General features: G+C 38.3%; 1 protein-coding gene across 1 annotated transcript; it reads right to left on the bottom strand.

Moving 5' to 3' along the window:
• Positions 1-474: 474 nt before the first annotated feature.
• On the bottom strand, positions 475-20,267 carry LOC143922574 (TBC1 domain family member 13). Its single transcript, XM_077445878.1, has 9 exons — positions 20,186-20,267; positions 17,253-17,326; positions 15,756-15,881; positions 13,792-13,970; positions 13,454-13,552; positions 10,973-11,177; positions 10,586-10,787; positions 6,631-6,753; positions 475-727 (listed from the first exon to the last, which is right to left on the bottom strand). The coding sequence occupies exons 1-9, from the start codon at positions 20,203-20,205 to the stop codon at positions 604-606; spliced, it is 1,152 nt and encodes a 383-aa protein (XP_077302004.1). The 5' UTR covers positions 20,206-20,267; the 3' UTR covers positions 475-603.
• Between the last annotated feature and the right edge of the window lie 1,509 nt (positions 20,268-21,776).

Here is a 21,776-nt window from a genome sequence, read left to right as displayed (position 1 = left end):
GATATATATTTGTATCACATTTTCGTCATAAACAAAAACGTGATACAAAATTGTATCATCGCACACTAACGATTGACGCAAACGTGATACAAAAATATATCAGCAGACTGATACAGTTCGCGCAGTCGTAAATCATATATGTACCAGCGGCCACTAACCGTTGTGCACCCAACATGATACAAATATGAGTCCGCGGCCACCATTGTGTTAATATACATAAAAGCATGTCACAAATTCAACAATAGGCTGTTGACGTCACTGTCCTGACCGCCTCCATTAATAATATTGCTCATTGACAGTGAGATAACTTAAGCTGTGAACATTTAACATTAATGTGATCATAAATTCGATTACATAAAAATTACATACAAATATATAAGTAGCTCAACGGCAATGAAGTAGATTATATAAGGCTGGGTTTCAAATTTGTCACTACCTACGATCTAGGATATTTTTATATATACATATATTTTTACATAACTCGGGTGAATCAATTGAAGGCGGTATTAAAATTTACAATTTTGTACGTTTCTTATGATATTTTACGGTTGACAAAAAGCTTGGAAGCCTCGGACACTTATGCTATAGAGAAGTAGCGATCTTTCAAATGGAATTAGACAAATTGACGGCCGTTTGTAATATTTTCGTGACGTCTATGGGCGGATAGTTCTGGAGCAGTTTAACGTTCGAAGCAAAGTCGCCATCCATGATGTGCTCTTTGACGAGTCTGGAAATAATATATGAAAACGATTAACAAAATTATTCGTAGAGACACCTATTTTGAACATTTTGCTATTAATGCTTAGTTCGGAATGGATTGGCAAAATATGCTAAATTGGCAAAATATGCGAATAGATGCTAAAATAACAAACAAAAGTGAAATTTGAATAAAATTTATAAAAGTAAAAGACAATTTAAAAGGGTCTTCCCTATCCCTTTGCCCATTATGTGAAGAAATTGAGGGGATTAAACAGAGCTTGCAGTTTACCATAGACGGTGTTTTTCCTTTCGAGACCAAGCAACTGCTTTTGTCTACCACTGAACTGAACAAAAGAAGACAGTTGGAGCTGTGTATCCAAAAGGATGCTCAAAAAAGCGTCTTAAAACTAGACTCGCACTCAAGACTAAATGTGACAAATCTATTTCTCCAAACATTGAGTAAACTATTCAATCCATCTGTGGCCGGTACAAAATCTGATATTAATGTTAAAGAAACAGTTTTGTTTTTTAGAAACCTGACATTGTTTAATGTATTAACAGAGGCTCAATGTTTGGAAGGATATCAGCACTTTTTAGACAATTAATAGAGAATATAAAAAAAGTGAATCCACGCCGGATATATTGCTACTATTGATGACAACAAAAATTAAATATGAAGAGTTTGGTTGTGCAGCTCTAAAATCTATTTGGTGTCCCGTCAATAGTTTGGATTCTGAAAGGTATTTTAATATATACAATATAATTGTTACCGATCTTAGCACAAATCTCAAAAAAGAATCTGTAGAGATATGCTCCATGTTGAGTTTTAAGAAATTTTAATTGGTATTATATTTTTATATTCATATTTTTTGTCTTTGTACTTTTATATTCATGTTTTTTTCATTGTAATTTTAATTCCAAAACATTTTTGAATTTTTCTATTATTTTTTAATTGTTGTGTTGTCTTTAAATTGTATATACACCAGCAGTCACATAAAACGGAACGCTTGTGAATTTTACGACTACGAGGCCATTTAAGGATTATCCCTTTATGTGTAGGGTTTTTAACGACCAAATATTCTAAATATGATTGTTTTCTAAGATTTGAGTTCAGTATAGTGTGGGTTTTCGAGGAGAAAGCATCAAATTCGAATTTTAACACGTCAACATGAAAAAACGAGCTCAGTTATCATTGCAGAAGAGTGTAAAAATCGCGACATTGGCGAGTTCAGGATTTTTCTTTCGGTCAATTTCCAAGAAAATGGGATGTTTGTTATCGACTGTTTCGAGAATACTGATAAAAAAAAAGAGAATCTGGATGTTTTGACCGTAAGAAGGGGACCGGACTGAAAATATGCACATCGGAGAGGCAAGACCGTGTAATAACCAGATTATCTTTACAGCAGCGATTCAAAACTGCTGTAGAAATAAGAACAGATGTATCTTCACAATTTTCCATGGAAATCAGCGACTCAACAGTAAGAAGGCGACTCAGAGAAGCTGGACTGTACGGTCGGAAAGCTGCAAAAAAACCACTACTAACCAAGAGAATGTAAAACAATCGATTGGAATGGGCGAAAGCACATGAAAATTGGAGTCCATCAGATTGGCAACGAGTGATACTTTCCGACAAATCAAAGTTTAACCTCTATAGTCCTGATGGTTTTCCGTATGTCCGAAGGAAAGTTGGCGAAAGGTATAGTGAAAATTGTACCCTTAAAACTGTTAAGGATCCTCCAAGTCAAATGGTCTGGGGATGCTTTTCGTATCATAACATTGGACAATTGGAGTTTCTACAAGGTGCCATCGATGGAAAAAAATATAAAAAAATTTTAGAAGAAAGCTTTGTCCCATCGATGGAAAACCACCTTTCATATTCCGATGATATAGTTTTTCAAGATGACTCTGCCCCTTGTCATCGAGCTAAATTGGTGAGTATTCATTTTATTTGATAGCATTGAATATAAATTATAAAATTTCAATCAAAAAACTGAATTTTTTTTTTTACTTTTTTTTAGGTTCGGGACTATTTACAAGAAATGGGTGTAAAGACACTACCATGGCCTGGCAATAGTCCCGATTTAAATCCAATCGAAAATTTATGGATGTGTATCAAGTACAGGTTAAGGAAGAACAATTTTACTACTCTTAAATCGTTGAAAGAAATAATAGAAAAGATATGGTACGAAGACTTCCCAATCGAAAATTTAAAAACTTTAGTAGATTCTATGCCAAACCGAATAAAATAAGTTATAAAATCGAAAGGAGCCGCTACAAAATATTAATTTATTTTTTATAAGATGTAAATAATAATATGTGACTGTAAAAAAATTAAAAATGTATATGTATAGTGTTATTTTCATTTCAAATTTCATTTAACTATGAAGTCAACGCACGGTCGTAAAATCTGCCCTCCATTAAATTTCTCCCCAACTCATTTTTATCACCTTTTTTTTTCACGTTTGGTGTTACACGAATGCACTATGATACAACCTATCATTTAAATGACTTTCGGTTTTGGTTTTATATAAGATTACCGAAATTTCACGCAAAAACATGTTTCGCTTAAGCGTTCCGTTTTATGTGACTGCTGCTGTATGTACATATATAAATTTTATTAAAAAATTTTATTATTTAAAATTAAATTCTTCATAAAAATAGATGCTAAAATTGAACAATGCCCTAAAACGCTAAAATGCAAAATGAAAATGCTAGACAAAAATAGATGCTCAAAATATGTACGTGTCTCTAGTCATTAGAGTAGACAATTTCAAGTACGACAGTGGCGTAGCGTGAATTCCAGGCGCCCCCCCGCAAAATATTTTAAGGCCCCCCCCCCCCCCCCCCGCCATATATTCATATTATTTCCTTACAGCAAAATAACTTTCTAAATTAATAATTCATACCTTTTTTACGTAGAAAAACTTTTTTCTGGACTCATTGGCAAACACGACTATTTTGTTAAAATTTAATACTAATCATTGCTAATACTTTAAGTCGATGTTGTGACATATTTGACCTTGAGTAATCTAATCTATAATTTGGAAAGAGACTTTGTATGTATCCTTGGTCATCGTCGTCGTCGTCGTCGTCGTCGTCGTCTTCGTCGTCCGTAGATCGGTGACGTCATCGAACACGTGATTCGATTTTTTTTTTTTTCGATCCATGGGCGCCGATTTGTTTTTTTCGATTCAATGGATTCACCCCCGCGGGGGCGCAAGGCGAGTAGCTTCATGGGGCCCCGCCAGGGCCGCCACAAGGGGCGCAGGGGGGCGCAGCTTTATGGGGCACAGCCTTATCGGCCGCAGCCTTATGGGGCGCAACCTTATGGGGCGCAGTCTTATGGGGCGCAGCCTTATGGGGCGCAGCCTTAGGGGCGCAGCCTTATGGGGCGCCGCCTTATGGGGCGCCGCCTTATGGAGCTTAGCCACATGGGGCCCCGAAGGGGGCGCAGGGGGGCGCAGCTTTATGGGGCACAGCCTTATCGGCCGCAGCCTTATGGGGCGCAACCTTATGGGGCGCAGTCTTATGGGGCGCAGCCTTATGGGGCGCAGCCTTAGGGGCGCAGCCTTATGGGGCGCCGCCTTATGGGGCGCCGCCTTATGGAGCTTAGCCACATGGGGCCCCGAAGGGGGCGCAGGGGGGCGCAGCCTCATGGGGCGAAGCCCCATGGGGCGCAGCCTTATCAGGCAAAGCCCTAAACGGCAACTGATCATGGGGGCGAAGCCCTTGACGGCATTTAATCATGGGGGCGCGGAGGGGCGAAGCCCTAAAAGGCAACTGATCATGGGGGCGAAGCCTTAGACGGCATTTAATCATGGGGGCGTGGAGGGGCGAAGCCCTAAAAGGCATTTACTAAGGGGGGCGAAGCCCTAGACGGCATTTAATCATGGGGGCGCGGAGGGGCGAAGCCCTAAAAGGCATTAACTAAGGGGGGCTAAGCCCTAAACGGCAATTAATCTTGGGGGCGCGGGGGTCGAAGCCCTAAAAGGCATTAACTAAGGGGGGCGAAGCCCTAGACGGCTTTTAATCATGGGGGCGCGGAGGGGCGAAGCCCTAAAAGGCAACTGATCATGGGGGCGAAGCCTTAGACGGCATTTAATCATGGGGGCGTGGAGGGGCGAAGCCCTAAAAGGCATTTACTAAGGGGGGCGAAGCCCTAGACGGCATTTAATCATGGGGGCGCGGAGGGGCGAAGCCCTAAAAGGCATTAACTAAGGGGGGCTAAGCCCTAAACGGCAATTAATCTTGGGGGCGCGGGGGTCGAAGCCCTAAAAGGCATTAACTAAGGGGGGCGAAGCCCTAGACGGCTTTTAATCATGGGGGCGCGGAGGGGCGAAGCCCTAAAAGGCAACTGATCATGGGGGCGAAGCCCTAAACGGCAATTGCTCTTGGGGCGTGGAGGGGCGAAGCCCTAGAAGGCAAAGGCTCAGGGGGGCGCCGAGGGCGAAGCCCTAAAAGGCAAAAAAAAAAATTTTTTGATTTTTTTTTTTTGATTTTTTTAAAAAAAATTTTGATTTTTTTTTTATTTTTTTTTAAATTTTTAAATTTTTTTTTTTAATTAAATTAGCTTAGTCATGATTAAGTGGTTTATATTATAAACACTGAGCGAAGCCGGGTAATACAGCTAGTTTTTAATAAGTTTCAACTTGTGAACGAGCGCTCCGCAGTGGCTACAGTTACCGGAAGCGTGAGGAACAAGATGATTTAAATGATGAATTTAAATTATAAAAATTACAAATGAAGAGCTTTGCCAAATTATGAACACGTTCTTCTTTATTTTTACAAGGTTTATTTTCTTTTAAGCACGAACGGAAATCAAGTATTCGATCAGGCAATGATTCATCAAAGTCATTGACATATTAGTTGGCTAGAGACATAGCTTCACGATATATATATATATATATGTACATATATATATGTACATATATGTAAATCGTCATCTGATAATTGTTTTGCAGGAAAGCGAACTTTGAAACAATGTTTAAATAACGTGATACGAACCTTCATTTGCACTTAGGTTACGTTTAGTGCCGCATTAAAAATTGTTCAAAATTTCTTTTAATGGATCCTGGAATCGTATATCATGACTGAGTTCATCGAAATGCTTTTAGATTCAATTTTGACTTCAACCCTAATATTGTTGAAATTGTTACGAATCCTTCAAATTTATTTCTAAAATTACTGATCTCGCAATATGCATTTCTAATCATAGACTGAGCACTGATATCATCAGCGTTTTTTGATTGAAGGAACTTTGAAACAAAGTTGAGAAACCGAAGAATTTTTCAAGAAGGACGAGTAGGAGAATAAATTCGAAACTTTCCATTTTCTTTTTTAGTCACTTTTCTTTTGATTGTTCATCATTTCTTTTACTTCTTAAAATTATTTCTGTAAGAAATTTTAAAACATCTGTACATATATGTACCTACATACATATATATGTAACGAAGTGCATTAATAGAGTCTAATCTGGACGACCAACAAGCAGTGCACAATCTGTTTAAAGTAACTGATGATGAATTTTCCTTAAAAATTTCCCACCTGTTAATGTTGATAGCTAAAAATTTATAAATTTATAAATTTTTACGTTTTTACGCCTCATATAATTTTATTCTATTGTTTTAACACGTTGTTTTAACAAAAATATATACAAGAATAAGAGAGAATTGTCAGCTATATGTAAATACAATAAAACGAGATGCAAATAGGTTAAAAAATAATAGAGGTTTTTAAAAAAATTATTGCAAAGAAATTACAGAACAAATTAAAAAATCTGCAAAAAAGGCACGCCGCTTTGCGGCGCCCCCCAAGCCTTGGCGCCCCCCCGCATTGCGGGGTCTGCGGGCGCGGTAGTTACGCCACTGAAGTACGATCAAACCAAAGCTACTGAATACTTTTGAACGTTTAATAATCAAGCGATATACTTACACAACCATAGCACAGCATACGTGAATCAAAAATTGGAATCTGTTACAGTCTGAAAATAGAGAATCCCAAATGCGTTCCACATCAGGTAGTGGAAATTCTTGTGACAATAAGAGTGTTAGCCAACTAAAAAAAGAAAAAAAAATCACATAAATACACATATTCAATGCCCTAACTAAGCCGATGCAACAAGTGTATTTATACAAGACGACGGGGAAAGCCTAAATATATTAAAATATAAATAAATGGAAGAAAAATATAGGTATATCAAAGTAGCATGACACTCGAAAAGTTATTTAAATCAGCCCAAATAAATTGATTGACATGCAGTTTTGTTTCTAGAATCGATGAATGTTTTCAAGCTTATAAAAAGGTGCTACTTTAGTCTAAGCCCGCTTTAAAGGTCAAGGAATTTGACCCTTAAAGCCCTCAACATGAGGCCACCACCCCCCCAACGAATACAGTCTAAGCAGCCAACACCTATTTATTTAAGGATCAGGTTAGGTTAGGTTAAGTTAGGGTTGGTCCTTTGTGGTTCGGGCCTTGTCGTGGCTAGGGGGCTGACGGATCTTTGGACCTAACTAAAGCGAACCACGTCTTTAATCCAAGGTGTATGTAATCGTGCCGAGGGATAGATGGCCTGAAGACGTTAAACAACAGGTCGAGAACGAAGCCTCAGCAGGCATGCCGACCCCCTGAGTGTATTTAGGCTTAGCCGGCTAAGCGGGGCTCTGGTCGGCTGGACAGCTGTTCCCTCGTGGGATAAAATATGGCGAAACTTATTAAACTAAAAGAAGCAATTGATGAAGCTGGAGAAGACATTAAAGAATTACGTGATTTCATTGCAGATTGCAAAAACTGGCGGCGTCTATCGATGCCCAGTTCGACAAAATTAAGAATTGGCAAGCAAATTGGCAAGAAAAGGAAGTCAGCTACCAAGCCGCCCCAGAGAAGACGACCGGCAAGAGGACGAGTAGCCCTTCTGCCCCAAAAAAAGTCGAAAGAAAGAAGAAGAATGCGCCCCCACTGCCGCCTAAAGCAATAAAGCCGATGATCAAGGCCAAGCCGCGGAAGAAGACAGAGGCACTCATCATCACGCCCTTAATAGATGCTAACGCACAGGACACTGGTGCAGATGCCACTGCCACTCCGTTCTCTTACGCGGATATATTGAAGAAGCTGAATAAAAGAGCGGACATGGATAAAGTAAATTTCCAAGGCATCCGCTCTATCAGAAGAGGTATAAATGGCTCCCTCATCGTGCGCTTGGAAGAAGGGGTAAGTGGCAGCGTCCTGGGGGAAGAGATTAGAGAAGCCGATAGAGAAGAAACGTTTAATATCCACTGGTCAGTCCCCACTCGACAGATTTTCGTTAGGGACCTGTACGAGGGTATTGATGAGAGGGATGTGGAGAAGGTCCTTGGTGACTCGGCGAATCTCTGTGAAGTGTGGGCGCAAACACTGCCCCCAGCCTTCGGAGGCACGTTTACTTGTACGGCGACACTTCCTTGCACACCCGAGACTGACGCGCTGATCAGAAAAGGTCACGTACGTGTCGGTCTCGTGAGATGCAGGATAAGAGAAAGAGAAGTCCTACAGCAGTGTTACCGCTGCCGAGACTTCGGACATATTGCTTTGCACTGCAGGGCTGACGACAGATCAGCCGAGTGTAGCAATTCGCCGCACTGTGCTCTCTGCGAGAATGCCTCCCATCGTCTCGGAAGCGGACGGTGTGAGGCTTTCAGACAGGCCCTACTGAAGAGGCAGAGGAAGAGAAAAACTTAGCTGCCACTATTACAAAGTGGCTGAGGCCTTTGCTGCCTCCGCGATTGGGAAGGAGCAGTCCAAAATGAAAGGAGATGTCAGGGGCTTGTCTCCGTGTTGTAGGGCTTGATCAGAGCACCGCGACCGGTGGTGGGGCCCGGGTTTCTCTTAAGCATTACCGGTACTGCTGCCTGGTAATGCTTAAGTGTAGGTCCGGCAGCAGCTGAAAGAGTGTGAATCTCATTCTTCCCCTGGATATTCGGGCCGGGAGGGCCTATGCAAGGTTTTCCCCTCTCATGGAAAAAAAAAGGGTTGGCCCTATTCATTTAAGATTAGGTTGTTAGGGTCGGTATTATTCAGTCCCACTGTCACACGCGAGAACTCAGAAGGTAGAAACGTGAAGGTAGATCGCATACTAAAGTAGATATGTGAAGGTAGACTGCATACTAAAGTAGCACCTATATAAATTTGCTGCAGACCTGGATATTAAATATGTGTTGCAAAGATTAAAATATGCTCCACTCGTGCAACAAGTTCGATTTCCACTTGTTTGAATTTCATTGATGTAACCGAGAGGGGGTTTTGTTACTATGTATGCAGTTTTAGTATTTTAAAATAATTTTGCTGCTGTAAACTAAATACTTTTTTCTCTAAGCAAGACATTATTTAGCTGCCAGCAGGGATGTTCATTTTTTTTTTAAATAATACTCTTAGAGGAGCTGAATAGTTTAAGATGGGAAAGAATGTTTATTACGGACCAATGTTGTAAGTGCCAGCCCAAATACAATAGTAGGTATAAACCTCCCCGACAAAGAGAAAAAGGAAACGGCAGATCTTATCTAAAATATTTATATTGTTATTGATTTATTTAATTAAAATACATAGTAATTGTTTATTTATTTTGTTGTGATTAATTTTACTAAAATAAATATTATATTTTATATTGAAAACCCAAAATAGCCCAATAGGATAATACTGGAAAAATGAACTAAGCTCAAAAATAGCTTGCCTGGCCATCTTTATTGTGAGGTGACCATTTTACATGTTTTTAAGTTATGTAATAAAACTAGGACACTCTCGAGAACGGCAACGTTTTTACTTTCTGCTAACACCTCTTTGTAAGCGTTTTATACTCTTTCTTTTCATGAATTTATTGAATGCAACATTTACCCCATTACAGGATTATAGTCATGGCTCTGAGTGTAACGGAAATAAAAGTTTTCAATGTTGTCCCTAAAAGAAAAGGTGAAGATCAAACAATGAGGTCGTCCAACCTTGGATATTTTAATAGCCCAATCAGGAACTAGCCACAATAAAAAATATATTCGAGCTTTTAATTCAGATTTGTACGACAAGAAGAAATGGCTCTGTGGGTGTGACATCCAAAATACACTATTTTGCTTTCCTTGTTTATTAATGGACGGAGATCCAGTCTGGACTGAAAATGGCTTCAATAATATAAGCAGTTCAATAGAAAATGGTTTCAATAATATTAAAATTAATACATGCTAATAACTTATGCGATGTTCTTGGAGAATTGACGAAGCTCTTAAAAATTTTGATTACCACTCCGATGACAACTGCAGAACCCGAGCGATGCTTCTCTACATTAAATAGAATCAAAACTTACCTCAGAAACACAATGAGTCAAGAGAGATTGACAGCTTTATCTATGCTTTCAATAGAGAAAGATATGATGAGAAAAATAACAAATTTTAATGAAAAAGTTATAGACAAATTTGCCTATAGCAAAAATGGGCGGATGGATTTTGTTTTCAAATAGCTTTATCTCATTATTGTTATTATTTTTAATAAAATATAAATGATATGCACGATTTCAATAATTATAAACAGGCCCTTCTTAAAGATTCTACCAAAAAAACTAGTATGACCTTGCATTATTGTTCCGTTTAAAAGAGGAATTTAAGGAAAAATTGATAAAACTGGCCAATAAGAGACAAAGACAATACTCCGTCCTCATAGTAAAGAAAGTATTGCATGAATTGAGCTTCAAATTGGTTTCTAATCCGGCATATTCCTTCAACTTGACCCGTGGGACTTCTTCTCGTTCCCAAAATCGAAATATTGGCAAAACGCAATGAAATAAAAAGAGTTTTACTAGCTTTTCAAATCACTCTTATACATACACACACATTAAACTTAAAACGTATGCACATATGTATAATAAGATTACCGAAAACTGTAGTATTGCGGCTTCAGATCGAGTTCCACCAGGCGAGCCCACACATTGGAATCATGTAAACGTATCGCCTGATCGAATTTTTGAATGAGATGGTTGACTCCTCCTTCACTTTCATCCAGACTTTTAATGAAGAAATCCCGTATTTCGCTCATGAGATTTGTGAAACAGAAAAAACAGTCAGCCTCGGCATATTCTAAAAATACAATTACAAACGGTGAAAAACACTTTGTTAAATTTAAAAGATTCAGTTTGAGAAGGTGTCAAAAGAAGATTGCGTGAACGAGAAGTCGGAGCAAGTAAAAGGATCAGGTGATGAGGAACAAAACAAAAGGATGAACTTTCATTCTGTAACGGTAGAAAATGTAATGTAATATTTACCTCTATAGGCAATATCGGGATCTGTAGCGAAGGTGTGATAGATTGGACCGACTATTTCGTTCATTCCCTGCACATAACCTTGACCAGGATTCAGCTTGGCATATATAAATAGAATTCTTTCGACGACTTCCCAATGAGCTTCGTTTCCTTCGCTCATTGATTCATAACTACCGTTGCTACTGTAACCCCCTCTTTCTCTACTTATCTGTTGAATAGAATAAATTTTCACATGAGAACATACATAAGTGGTATAAAAAAAAAAAAAAATTAGCACTAAGAAGGCTGCTGACTTATATTTGTATCATGTTGCGTGCACAATGCTTACTGGCCGCTAATACATATATGATTCACGACTGCGTGAAATGTTTCCGTCTGCTGATACACATATGTTTGTATCACGTTTATCAGCGGACTGAAACAGTTCGCGCAGTCGTGAATCATATATGTGTTAGCGGTCAGTAAGCGTTGTGAACCTAACATGATAAAAATTTGCGAAATAAATGTTGACACTATGGCGGCCGATGACTCAGATTTGTATCATGTTGGGTGCACAACGCTTACTGGCCGCTGATACATATATGCCGCTGATATATATGGGCATACACACAATAACTCATGTAAGTTTCATACGTCTGTTTCATCGACTTTGAAAAAGCATTTGATAAATTAATCCATGCACTAAACCAAACCGGTATAGATGCAAAGGATATCGCCCTTTTGAAGAACCTATATTGGAACCAATCTGCTGTCGTGAAGGTTGAAGACTTGGAAACCGAAAAAGTAGAAATTAGTCGAGGGGTACGGCAGGGATGTGTATTGTCGCCCATGCTCTTCAATCTGTATTCGGAAATGGTGTTCAACCAGGCAGTCGATAGTCGAATAGGAGTAAAAATAGGTGGCGAAATTACAAATAATATCCATTTCGCTGATGATACGGCAATATTGACTGAGAGTGCCGAAGACCTACAATCGTTATTGATCGCAGTTGATCATTCATGTCAAAAATGGGGTCTGTCTATTAATATCAACAAGACAAAATCAATGGTAATATGTAAAGAAAAGACGGATCGAACAATACAATACAAATACCTAGGAGCAATGATCAATACGGACGTCAGTTCCGAAATGGAGATAAGAAGAAGGATCGAAATAGCAAGAAATGCCTTCGGCAGCATGAAAAATGTTTTATGTTGTCGAAGGTTGTCTATGAAATTGCGTTTAAGAGTCCTGCACTCCTATGTTTGGTCGGTGTTGCTGTACGAATGCGAAACGTGGACACTGTTAGTGGCATCCATGAACAGGATAGAGTCCTTTGAAATGTGGTGTTACCGGAGGATGCTAAAGATCTCGTGGAAGGAGCATGTAAGAAACTAAACAGTCCTCCAGCTTCTTCATAAAAAGAGAGAGCTTCTTGACACGGTGAAGCGCCGTAAGATGGAATACTTTGGCCATATTATTCGCGGCCCCAAATATCGCCTTCTACAAACAATCATAGAAGGCAAACGGTGGCTTGGGAGAAAGAAGCTCTCTTGGCTCCGGAACATCAGGTCATGGATGGGACTCGGTCTCGAAAAGCTATTTCGGCTTGCCCATGATAGGGAAGAATTCGCACGGGCCATAAACGATGTCTGCCCATGGTAGTCGCCTACGTCTGAATACGGATTCGGCATTAGATGAAGAAGAAGAAGAAATTTCATTGCAATCGGTTGAATGGTATAGGACAATCTTATATACATACATATATAGACAGACAATATATGTATACTAGCTGTATTACCCGGCTTCGCTCGGTATTTGTAATATAAACCGCTTAAACATGACTAATCTAATAGTAAATATTTTATTAAAATTATTTGAATAATAATTTGTTTTTTTTATTAAATTGACTGTCACGAACAAACAAACATATATAGTAAGTCTCTTTCGAAATTATATGTATAGCAGAATCCGGCGCCTGCGCCCCCAAGGCTGCACCCCCTAGGGATTCGCCATCGGCGCCTCACATTGCGGTGGTCACAAAGACAATTTTGCCATTAAAATCACGAATACGCAATATTTGGCACTCAAGTTCTCTTTAGTATGATGGACTTTTCGTCTGCCAGATGTTCCGTTATACAGATTTTAGTGACTTTGTGAACAGTAATCACCGAACCGTTACATACATGTAGGGTTGGAATTGAACGAAAGGCTGATTGTGATAAGGGGCAGATATATAACGGTTAGTCGCAGTTGGACCTGTGCTCCGCGCGGTTGGTCGCTAAAACAACATGACTGAAAACGCACGTGTTTGATCTTCACCTCAACCGCCACATCCCAACCGTGATCCTGAATAGCGTCATCTGTCAGGATTCTCCACCACATACATACTACATACAAAGTCTCTTTTATATATTAGATATATGTATGTAGATAGACTAATACTCTCAAAGTAGCTGAATATTTTACTTTACATATTATATGTACTTTATAATGAACACTCACTTTAAATGGGCCTAAGCCTTTCCTTTCTACATCGCTGTAAAATAAGGCAGAATGTTCCACTCTTTTATGAAGTCGCTTCACGCCGCTGCTGTTGACAACCTGCAAAGCACAAATTTTTCAATTCAACGGCAAATCAACTACACGAAAGACATGCTGCATACATAATAACAATACATATAATGAACAAATCGCGCTCGCAAAAACATTTCGCAAAGCAATCCTAATAGAAAACACTATGCACACATCGATCACAAAACAAACCTTTCGTCTGAACAATTAATTACTCATTTATAAAGCGATACGATCCAAACCGCTGACACTCGACTAGACATAACTACCTGATCGCAGGGAAATTCCGTCGCCGTTTGGAAAAACGAGATGTCGGGACACAGTCGGCGAACGTCCTTATCGATCTGAAGTAGCACTTCGTTATCCTTAAAATAGGTCGACCACGAACTGTCGGGGCTGACGTTGAGCGGGTGATCATTCTCCCCGCCCGGCGATACTATGATTTCATCTGAAATGTGTCATCATGAAAACAAATTACTTACATACATATGTACTTATTTCAGACCTCAACAATATACATACATATGTAGATAAGGAAACGTATCATAATACATATATACTAGCGATTCCTAATTATTTCCACAAACAAAGCACTTTTAAATTTTGCCTAAACGTTGCATGAGACGGCTTCCTACATATATTCATTGATTTTATTATTTATTATTATACACGAAGAGAACAGGGCAAGATTATTTTAATACATTTTTAAAGGGTCATTAAACGACATTAAAAGGCAAATTGCTTACACGACAAATCGCTCACCTGCGAACACTTGCCTAGATATCGGATTTTAATGCGTAATACCTAATTAACAATTATTAATTATATATATGTACAAAAAATTCGGATGTGATTGACCCATGACTTTATCTATGAATTTGAGGAATATAAGAAGGTCACAAAACAAAATTCGATATTGAACCGTACAGACACATTCACACATACCGGCAGCATTATGAAATACTAATAGCTATAACAGCATTTTTGATACAAATTGAGCGCAGATGTATGGAAACTTGCACAAGACAAAAGTTCTACTTCCGGTTGTCGGATTTGGTTCAATTTTTTATTATTACTTAAAGTCACTATCATTATTATAAGCCGAAAGATCAAAAAAAAAGGGTGCATGGTAAACGGTACATACTCAATTAATTTGCGCGAGCAGGATACAACAGGAACAAGAGGAACAGGCTTTTCCTCCCGTATTCTGCGCGCGCACATTAATACGGGAGGAAAGACTGTTCCTCTTGTTCCTGTTGTATCCTGCTCGCGCAAATTAAGTGAGTATGTGCTGTTTACCATGCGCCTTTTTTTTGATCTTTCGACTTAAGATCTTTTGATTTTCGATCTTTGCCTTCCGATATTTACGTTTTCGGTAATTTAACATTCTGGCCCGTGAGGAAGACCCATTTTATTTATGTATCTGTGATAGGATAGTGTGTTGATTCGTCACGGTGCGTTTAATTGAGTTTAGGAATAATTCTTGCGTAATGTCGCGTCAGCCATTTATCTGTGAGTGTAATGTCCGTGAGCGATTTGTCGCGGAACCTGAAAGGATACAGTGAGATTGATTTTATATAAATAAAAATAGATTAAAAACAAGAAGAATACAGAAGAGAACACTGTGTCAAGATTTAATTTAAACGACTATATGTTTCAAAATACCAAAAAAGAACCTTCTGAGCTAGAAGTGAAAGGAGAATGAAATTTAAAATTTCATATATAATTCAAGCCCACTTTAAAGGTCAAAGAATTCGACCCCTAAAGCCCTCAACATAAGGTTTCCCCCCACCGAATACAGCCTGAGAGACCGTTCCGTCGGAGAACGAGACGGTTGTCCAGCAATATTGCACAAGAACAACCGCACATCACTGCTCTATATAATAATCTTATTTTACTACCGCCATCTATGTACAAAACTAAAGACTACATAGACGTCGCTCAGATTTCAAATTTGCAAACTTCGAACGCGTCTTAAACGATATTTGATATCTCTATCGTAATGGCGGAGGATCCATTTACTTATATTGATGACCAAAATGAGCAATATGGCAAAGTATGCAAACGATCGGATAAGAGGCAATCATTTTTTCCTGAATTGTAATCGTAAGTGAAACGTAAAGGAGGTTTGCAATAAAAAAAAACTGTATATAAACAACAACGCATGAACACACATAAAGGCGTGAACGCGTAATGAATTAATATATAATATTTACAATTATTTTTTGTATACCAATGAATTGTTTGTAGAGAGTTCGTTTGGTTTTGAGAGTGCCGACTCGAGATGCGACATCTAAAGGCAAATACGACAGGAGTAATTTCCAGCATAACGGTCGAAGACCACGTTCATCCGGAATGCCTGAAAATATAGAATTGATTGTTTACAATATTGTAACCGACACACAAATAAACAGATACATGATACACAAGATAAACAATGTAACGGCTTATCGCACAACACTGCCCTTTCTACATAAAGATTCATATACGTACATATTTGCAAAATCGTTCCGTTTGTTATGAATATATGCAGCATTTTTATATAAGTCATTTGTATCAATGAGATTGTACACAAACTTATTTATTGCACATTAATCAATCACAAATTATAGGTGGCTTATATTGTATAGGAAGGATTTTTAGCCAATTTTTTCCGGGAACCGTTTCAACAATGAAATCATAGAAAATTGGCAAACTCTGATAGGAAACGATCAACAACCTGAAGTCACAAATCCAGGTCTGACCAACAGCATGGTTACCTGACAACTCGTTCACAGATTTTCCGTAAGCCGAGGATGCGCTCCAGGCATTACGTATACGGCCATCTCTTTCTCACCCTGTCTGTTCACCAAGATCTCGTTTACTATGCCATTACGTATGCAGTCTGTTATTTTGTGAACAGACGGTCTGTGAAAGAGATGGCCGTATACGTAATGCCTGGAGCGCATCCTCGGTTTACGGAAAATCTGTGAACGAGTTGTCGTGTCACCGTTTCAACAATGAAATCAGAGAAAATTGGCAAACTCTGATAGGAAACGATCAACCTGAAGTCACAAATCCAGGTCTGACCAACAGCATACTCTGAAAAATTCATTTTCACTCGAGGCCCGGCCCTGGGATCGAAGCAGAAGCTTAACCGTTTGCCCGCGGCCGTCTTCTATGGAAGCTTTGGGCGACAAGTCTGTAGCGCGGCTGTCTTCCATAGAATTTCTGAACTTTGCACCGGATTTTGAGCCTTATATGCGCCTATTTCAACTGCTTTAAGGTTCAAAATTGGTTGAATATATTACTGAGAGTTGAATGCCATCTATTCAATTTGCTTAAAATGAATATATACCAGTCAAAAATTAGTTTTTTGTGGAACCATACTGAAACCTCGTCTATGTGACGTCACATCTTCATACAATTATGAAGAATGATTATTTGACAATTAATCCAAAACTACGAGATATATTATGTATTTTATTGTTTAATATAATACTTGAAGTGTTAATTAACATATCTGGTTACTTGAGTGAATATTAAAATCTGTATTTAAGGTCAAAAACTCGATTGCCAAATTCGCGAAAAAGGTGCCGCCGCGTACAGGGCTTGTTCAATATTTTATTGTAAATAAGCTTTAATAAGTACATAGACGTAGGATTGGATTAAGTTGTGGTAATATTTTTTTTTAAATAACACTCAAGCAATCGAGAAACGTTGTATTTTTACAGTCGTAAGCATTGTATACCGTTAAAGCATAGTGTTTGCAAATGTTCCAATTTTATTAGATCCGCTTGTAGCATAGACTCGAATTCCTTGATCCTGAAACAAAGCATACAGAAAGATCAATTTCATGCGAAAATTTTGCACGACAACACTTTCAAACGACTCGTCGTTTGCAGTATAAAATTACACATTTGTGATAGAGTTGACAGATTTCTGAATTACGCCCATATTATACTGATATATGTAAATATTAACCGATTTTTTCGTTTACATGAGTTTTTTTTATAATCTCAAAGTTTCATATAACATTTAATGGGCCATTTTCATTGTAAGGATGTTCACTTTATTTTCCATCCGTATATTTTAACCTATTTAAACGTATATTCATGGGATGCGTGAATATTTCGATTCATATTCACGTCCCAATAGGATTTGTTTATGAATAATCGTGTAAATCAATATTCACAATCCTTATAAATTCGAATTCAAGGTGCGTATAGTTTGTCAAGAATACTATCCATAGTCGATAGCAAAAATTGCACTATATGTAGTGCAATTGAATACGAATACATGTAACCGTATATATATATAAGGTTGTCAGGCGTCCCGATTGATCGGGATTGTCACCAGTTTTAAGTCTTGTGTTCCGGTGTCCCGAACAAAACTCTCGGGACGCCCAAATGTCCCGTTTTACTAATATTTAAATTCCGACAGAAGTTTTTAACTCGGAATTAACATAAACTATAAACAAAAGGTCAATGTCTGGACCAGACAATCTGGTAAAAACTGCAGCAATATTCAACAATGAACTATTTGTCTCTGTCTTATACTTTCTGGAGAACTATGTGTAGAAGGAAGACAAAAAATGTGTATCAGGCATCAATCAATTTCTCTTGAATCGATAATTTTCTCACACTCGGAATTATTCATCACACGTAGACGCGGACACTGTCAGAACAGAAAGACAAAGATTAGTGTGATTTTGCTAATATTGAATATAAAAATCCACTCTCACATTCAAAATCTAGATGGCTATCACTATTACCGGCAATAGAACGCACTATTTTGAAGCTTTTTTTTAGCTGAAGAAAAGGCACCAAAACCCCTATTAGATTTATTCACTAATCCTCTCAGTGAAGTCTATCTTTGGGTTCTTCATTGCACTTTTCATTTACTTGTATTAAAAATAGAAGAGGAAAGAAATCAATTATAGATATTCTAAATATTATCACTTCGATTGAAAATATATCTATAGAAAAGTCAAAGATCTCATTTTTTTTTGGGGGTTTCCCGGTTTAACTTGCATGAAATCTGACAACCCTACTAACCAGCAGTTGTGGTCTAATGGTTACGAGTTCACTTCCCGCTGGACTCTCATTGCTGGCCAGACCTTGGTTTGACAAGGTCGGTCGTTTCATATCAGAATTTGTCAATTTTTCTGATTTGAAACGATTCCTGTGAAATTGGCATTATTATCCAATTTTCTGTTGCAAGAAACCTAGAGTTAATATTATCTCTAGGTTTCTCAATAGATGTCTTCTATGGATGATTATGGAGTATTGTTACATGAATAAGTTATTCATTGTCATTTATCGTACGATGTTTGTAATATCTGACCATAGATGTCGGATATTGTTCAGATTTACATGTATTAATCAATATGTGAACCAGGAAGGCGCATTTGGGGTTTATCTGTTAAGCCTTCCTGGTATAAGTTTGTATATATGTATGTAAAATATACGGGTCTACGTGACGAGACAGAATGTTAAACGACAGAAAACGCAAATATCGGAAGGCAAAGATCGAAAATCGAAAGATTGCTGGCCAGACCTTGGTTTGACGAGTTCGGTCGTTTCATATCAGAATTTGTCAATTTTTCTGATATGAAACGATTCCTGTGAAATTGGCATTATTATCCAATTTTCTGTTGCAAGAAACCTAGAGTTAATATTATCTCTAGGTTTCTCCATAGATGTCTTCTATAGATGATTATGGCAAATTAAGTGAGTATGTGCCGTTTCGACTTAAGATCTTTCGATTTTCGATCTTTGCGTTTTCTGTCGTGTAACATTCTGTCTCGTCACGGAGACCGAAAATATACAAATATATGACGGGCGCGTAGGCTTTATCGTAATCTCATGTCACTAGGATAGAATTATTGTCAGCCATGGCAGTGTCGAAGTTGTACAAGCTTATTTTCAATGACTCCACTGCTCTGAAAATAGTGCTAATTTCCAAACGAAACAATGACAATGCAGGTGCACGTTTCATCATTGGCCCGGATACTGGAATGTTTACAGTGTAAGAAATGTAGAGATATGGCACGACTTATTTCCCTCATCGAACCTAATCTGTACAAATGACATCATCGCGTCCTCTTCTCGTACACGGAAGTTAGTCGTGGTCGAAATACTTCGTCCAGCTTACCCATGAAGACGATTCGACTCGCTCCAGATACGCAATCACGGAGTACACGGGAAATCCCAACTACGCATCAAACATCGAACACAAAGGAAGACCTCGACCCCGTCGGAATCTTCCAGAACGTGATCTCACCAGCCCAGCTCACCAGATGCCAGTGAGCTTCAGGAACTCGACCTAGCTCGTTCCAGTGAATCCTCTACCTACTTCGCTGTACACACAAATACACCTGTATCAATCGAGTAATAAAGATCCTCTTCAAAATTCAACTGAATTCCCATAGGCCGGGAAACGGTCCAAAACCTTCAACCCCCCTATAGAAGTATTAATAATATGTAAATTAAAAGTTTGATAAGAAATAGAGGATCGGATGGATTTGTCGATTGGTTCGTCGCTTGTAAAGTTTTTTGACTGTTCTCGAATATCGCAAAGGTGGCTGTCAGAATGTCTACTGGCGTGTTATTTATTTGGAAATAGCATTCGATGAACAGATAAAGTCATTAAAATTGATCGATTGAAAGGAAAACGACTCGCCTGTTGGAAGCGATACTCATTTTGAGCGTCGAGACGATGACACGACGCGCCCAAACCAAAACAATCAATTGACAGATCACCGAGCAGTGCTACCAACCTGTACATGCCGACTTGCCATGACAAATAAATAAACAAAATTGATACGTTTTCGAATTTGGAAACAGCTCAAGTGTGAAAAGACGTTTCGCATCAAGAATAATTCGTCAAAAATAATATAAGAATTAAAAAAAATTACACCGCCACTAGGGCCTCCACCGCAACAGGTATCTTTTCTTCGTGACGAGCCGAAATGTCAAATTACCATTGATGTATCATACACATAGATGGGCCCTGACGTGAGATTTTGGTCGGAGATCTTGTCTTCACTAACTGAGGGGTGCGTGGGGTTTAACTAGCGGGGAAGTTGGGTTTTTTCCCCTACGACGAAGCGGTACCTACCTACCTACTACATAAGAGAAACTGTGAAGGGAGGTCAAAAGGGAGACCAGTATAACACGTGAGGGCGGATCTAGCATATTATACATCAATATTAAAACATTTCTCTGACATTATGGGTATAATATAAAAAAAGATAGAGAACAAAATAATTGGGTTAACAAAGAGAACATGTTCTTTTAAAAAGTGTAATTGGACTATTCGTCACATTGCGGTGGTCACAAAGACAATTTTTGCAGCTATTATAGAGATTTTAGTTACCAGTAATCATCGAACCCTTTAAAAGGGGTCAACCTCACAGGCCGGAATGTGAAAGTACCGAAAACGCAAATATCGGAAGGCAAAGATTGAAAATCGAAAGATCAAAAAAAAAACGCGTGCATCGTTTACCATGCACTTGCTTATTAACGTGCGCGCGCAGAATACGAGAGGAAAAGCCTGTTCCTCTTGTTCCTGTTGTATCCTGCTCGCGTAAATTAAGTTAGTATGTACGTGAGTATGTACCGTTTACCATGCACCCTTTTTTTTATCTTTCGACTTCAGATCTTTCGATTTTCGATCGATTTTCGATCTTTGCCTTCCGATATTTGCGTTTTCGGTAATTTCACATTCCGGCCCGTGAGGTAGACCCCTTTTTAAGGGTTCGATGATTACTGGTCACTAAAATCTCTATACGGAACATCTGGCAGCCGAAAAGTTCATCATACTAACGATAACTATCATACTAACGAGAACCTGAGTTTTCATGGCAAAAATTGTCTTTGTGACCAACACAATGTGACCAATAGTCCAATTACACTTTTTAAGAGAACATGTTCTCTTTTTTAACCCAATTCTTTTGTTATCTATCTTTTTTTTTTAATTATTCCCATAATGTCAGAGAAATGCTATAATAATATAAGTAGCTTTAGGCGTTAAGAAAGAAATAAGTTGAAAATTTCCACTGTCTGAGGTATTTTAAGCTTAGTATACAATTACAAAAATATTTCATATTTAGAAATGAATAAACAAAATAAAATAAAATAAGAAACTTTTGCACCAAATTAGCAGTGTAGATAGATATAGCAACAGGGATGATGAAACTAAGAGTGAGAATGAAGATGATTAAATTTAACAATTAATTTTTAAGGCCACTTTTCATGTTCCTAACTACATA

Source organism: Arctopsyche grandis, chromosome 2 (genome assembly GCF_051622035.1).
Source record: "Arctopsyche grandis isolate Sample6627 chromosome 2, ASM5162203v2, whole genome shotgun sequence".
Taxonomy (NCBI): Eukaryota; Metazoa; Arthropoda; class Insecta; order Trichoptera; family Hydropsychidae; genus Arctopsyche; species Arctopsyche grandis.
This window is presented reverse-complemented; position numbering and strand designations above follow the sequence as displayed.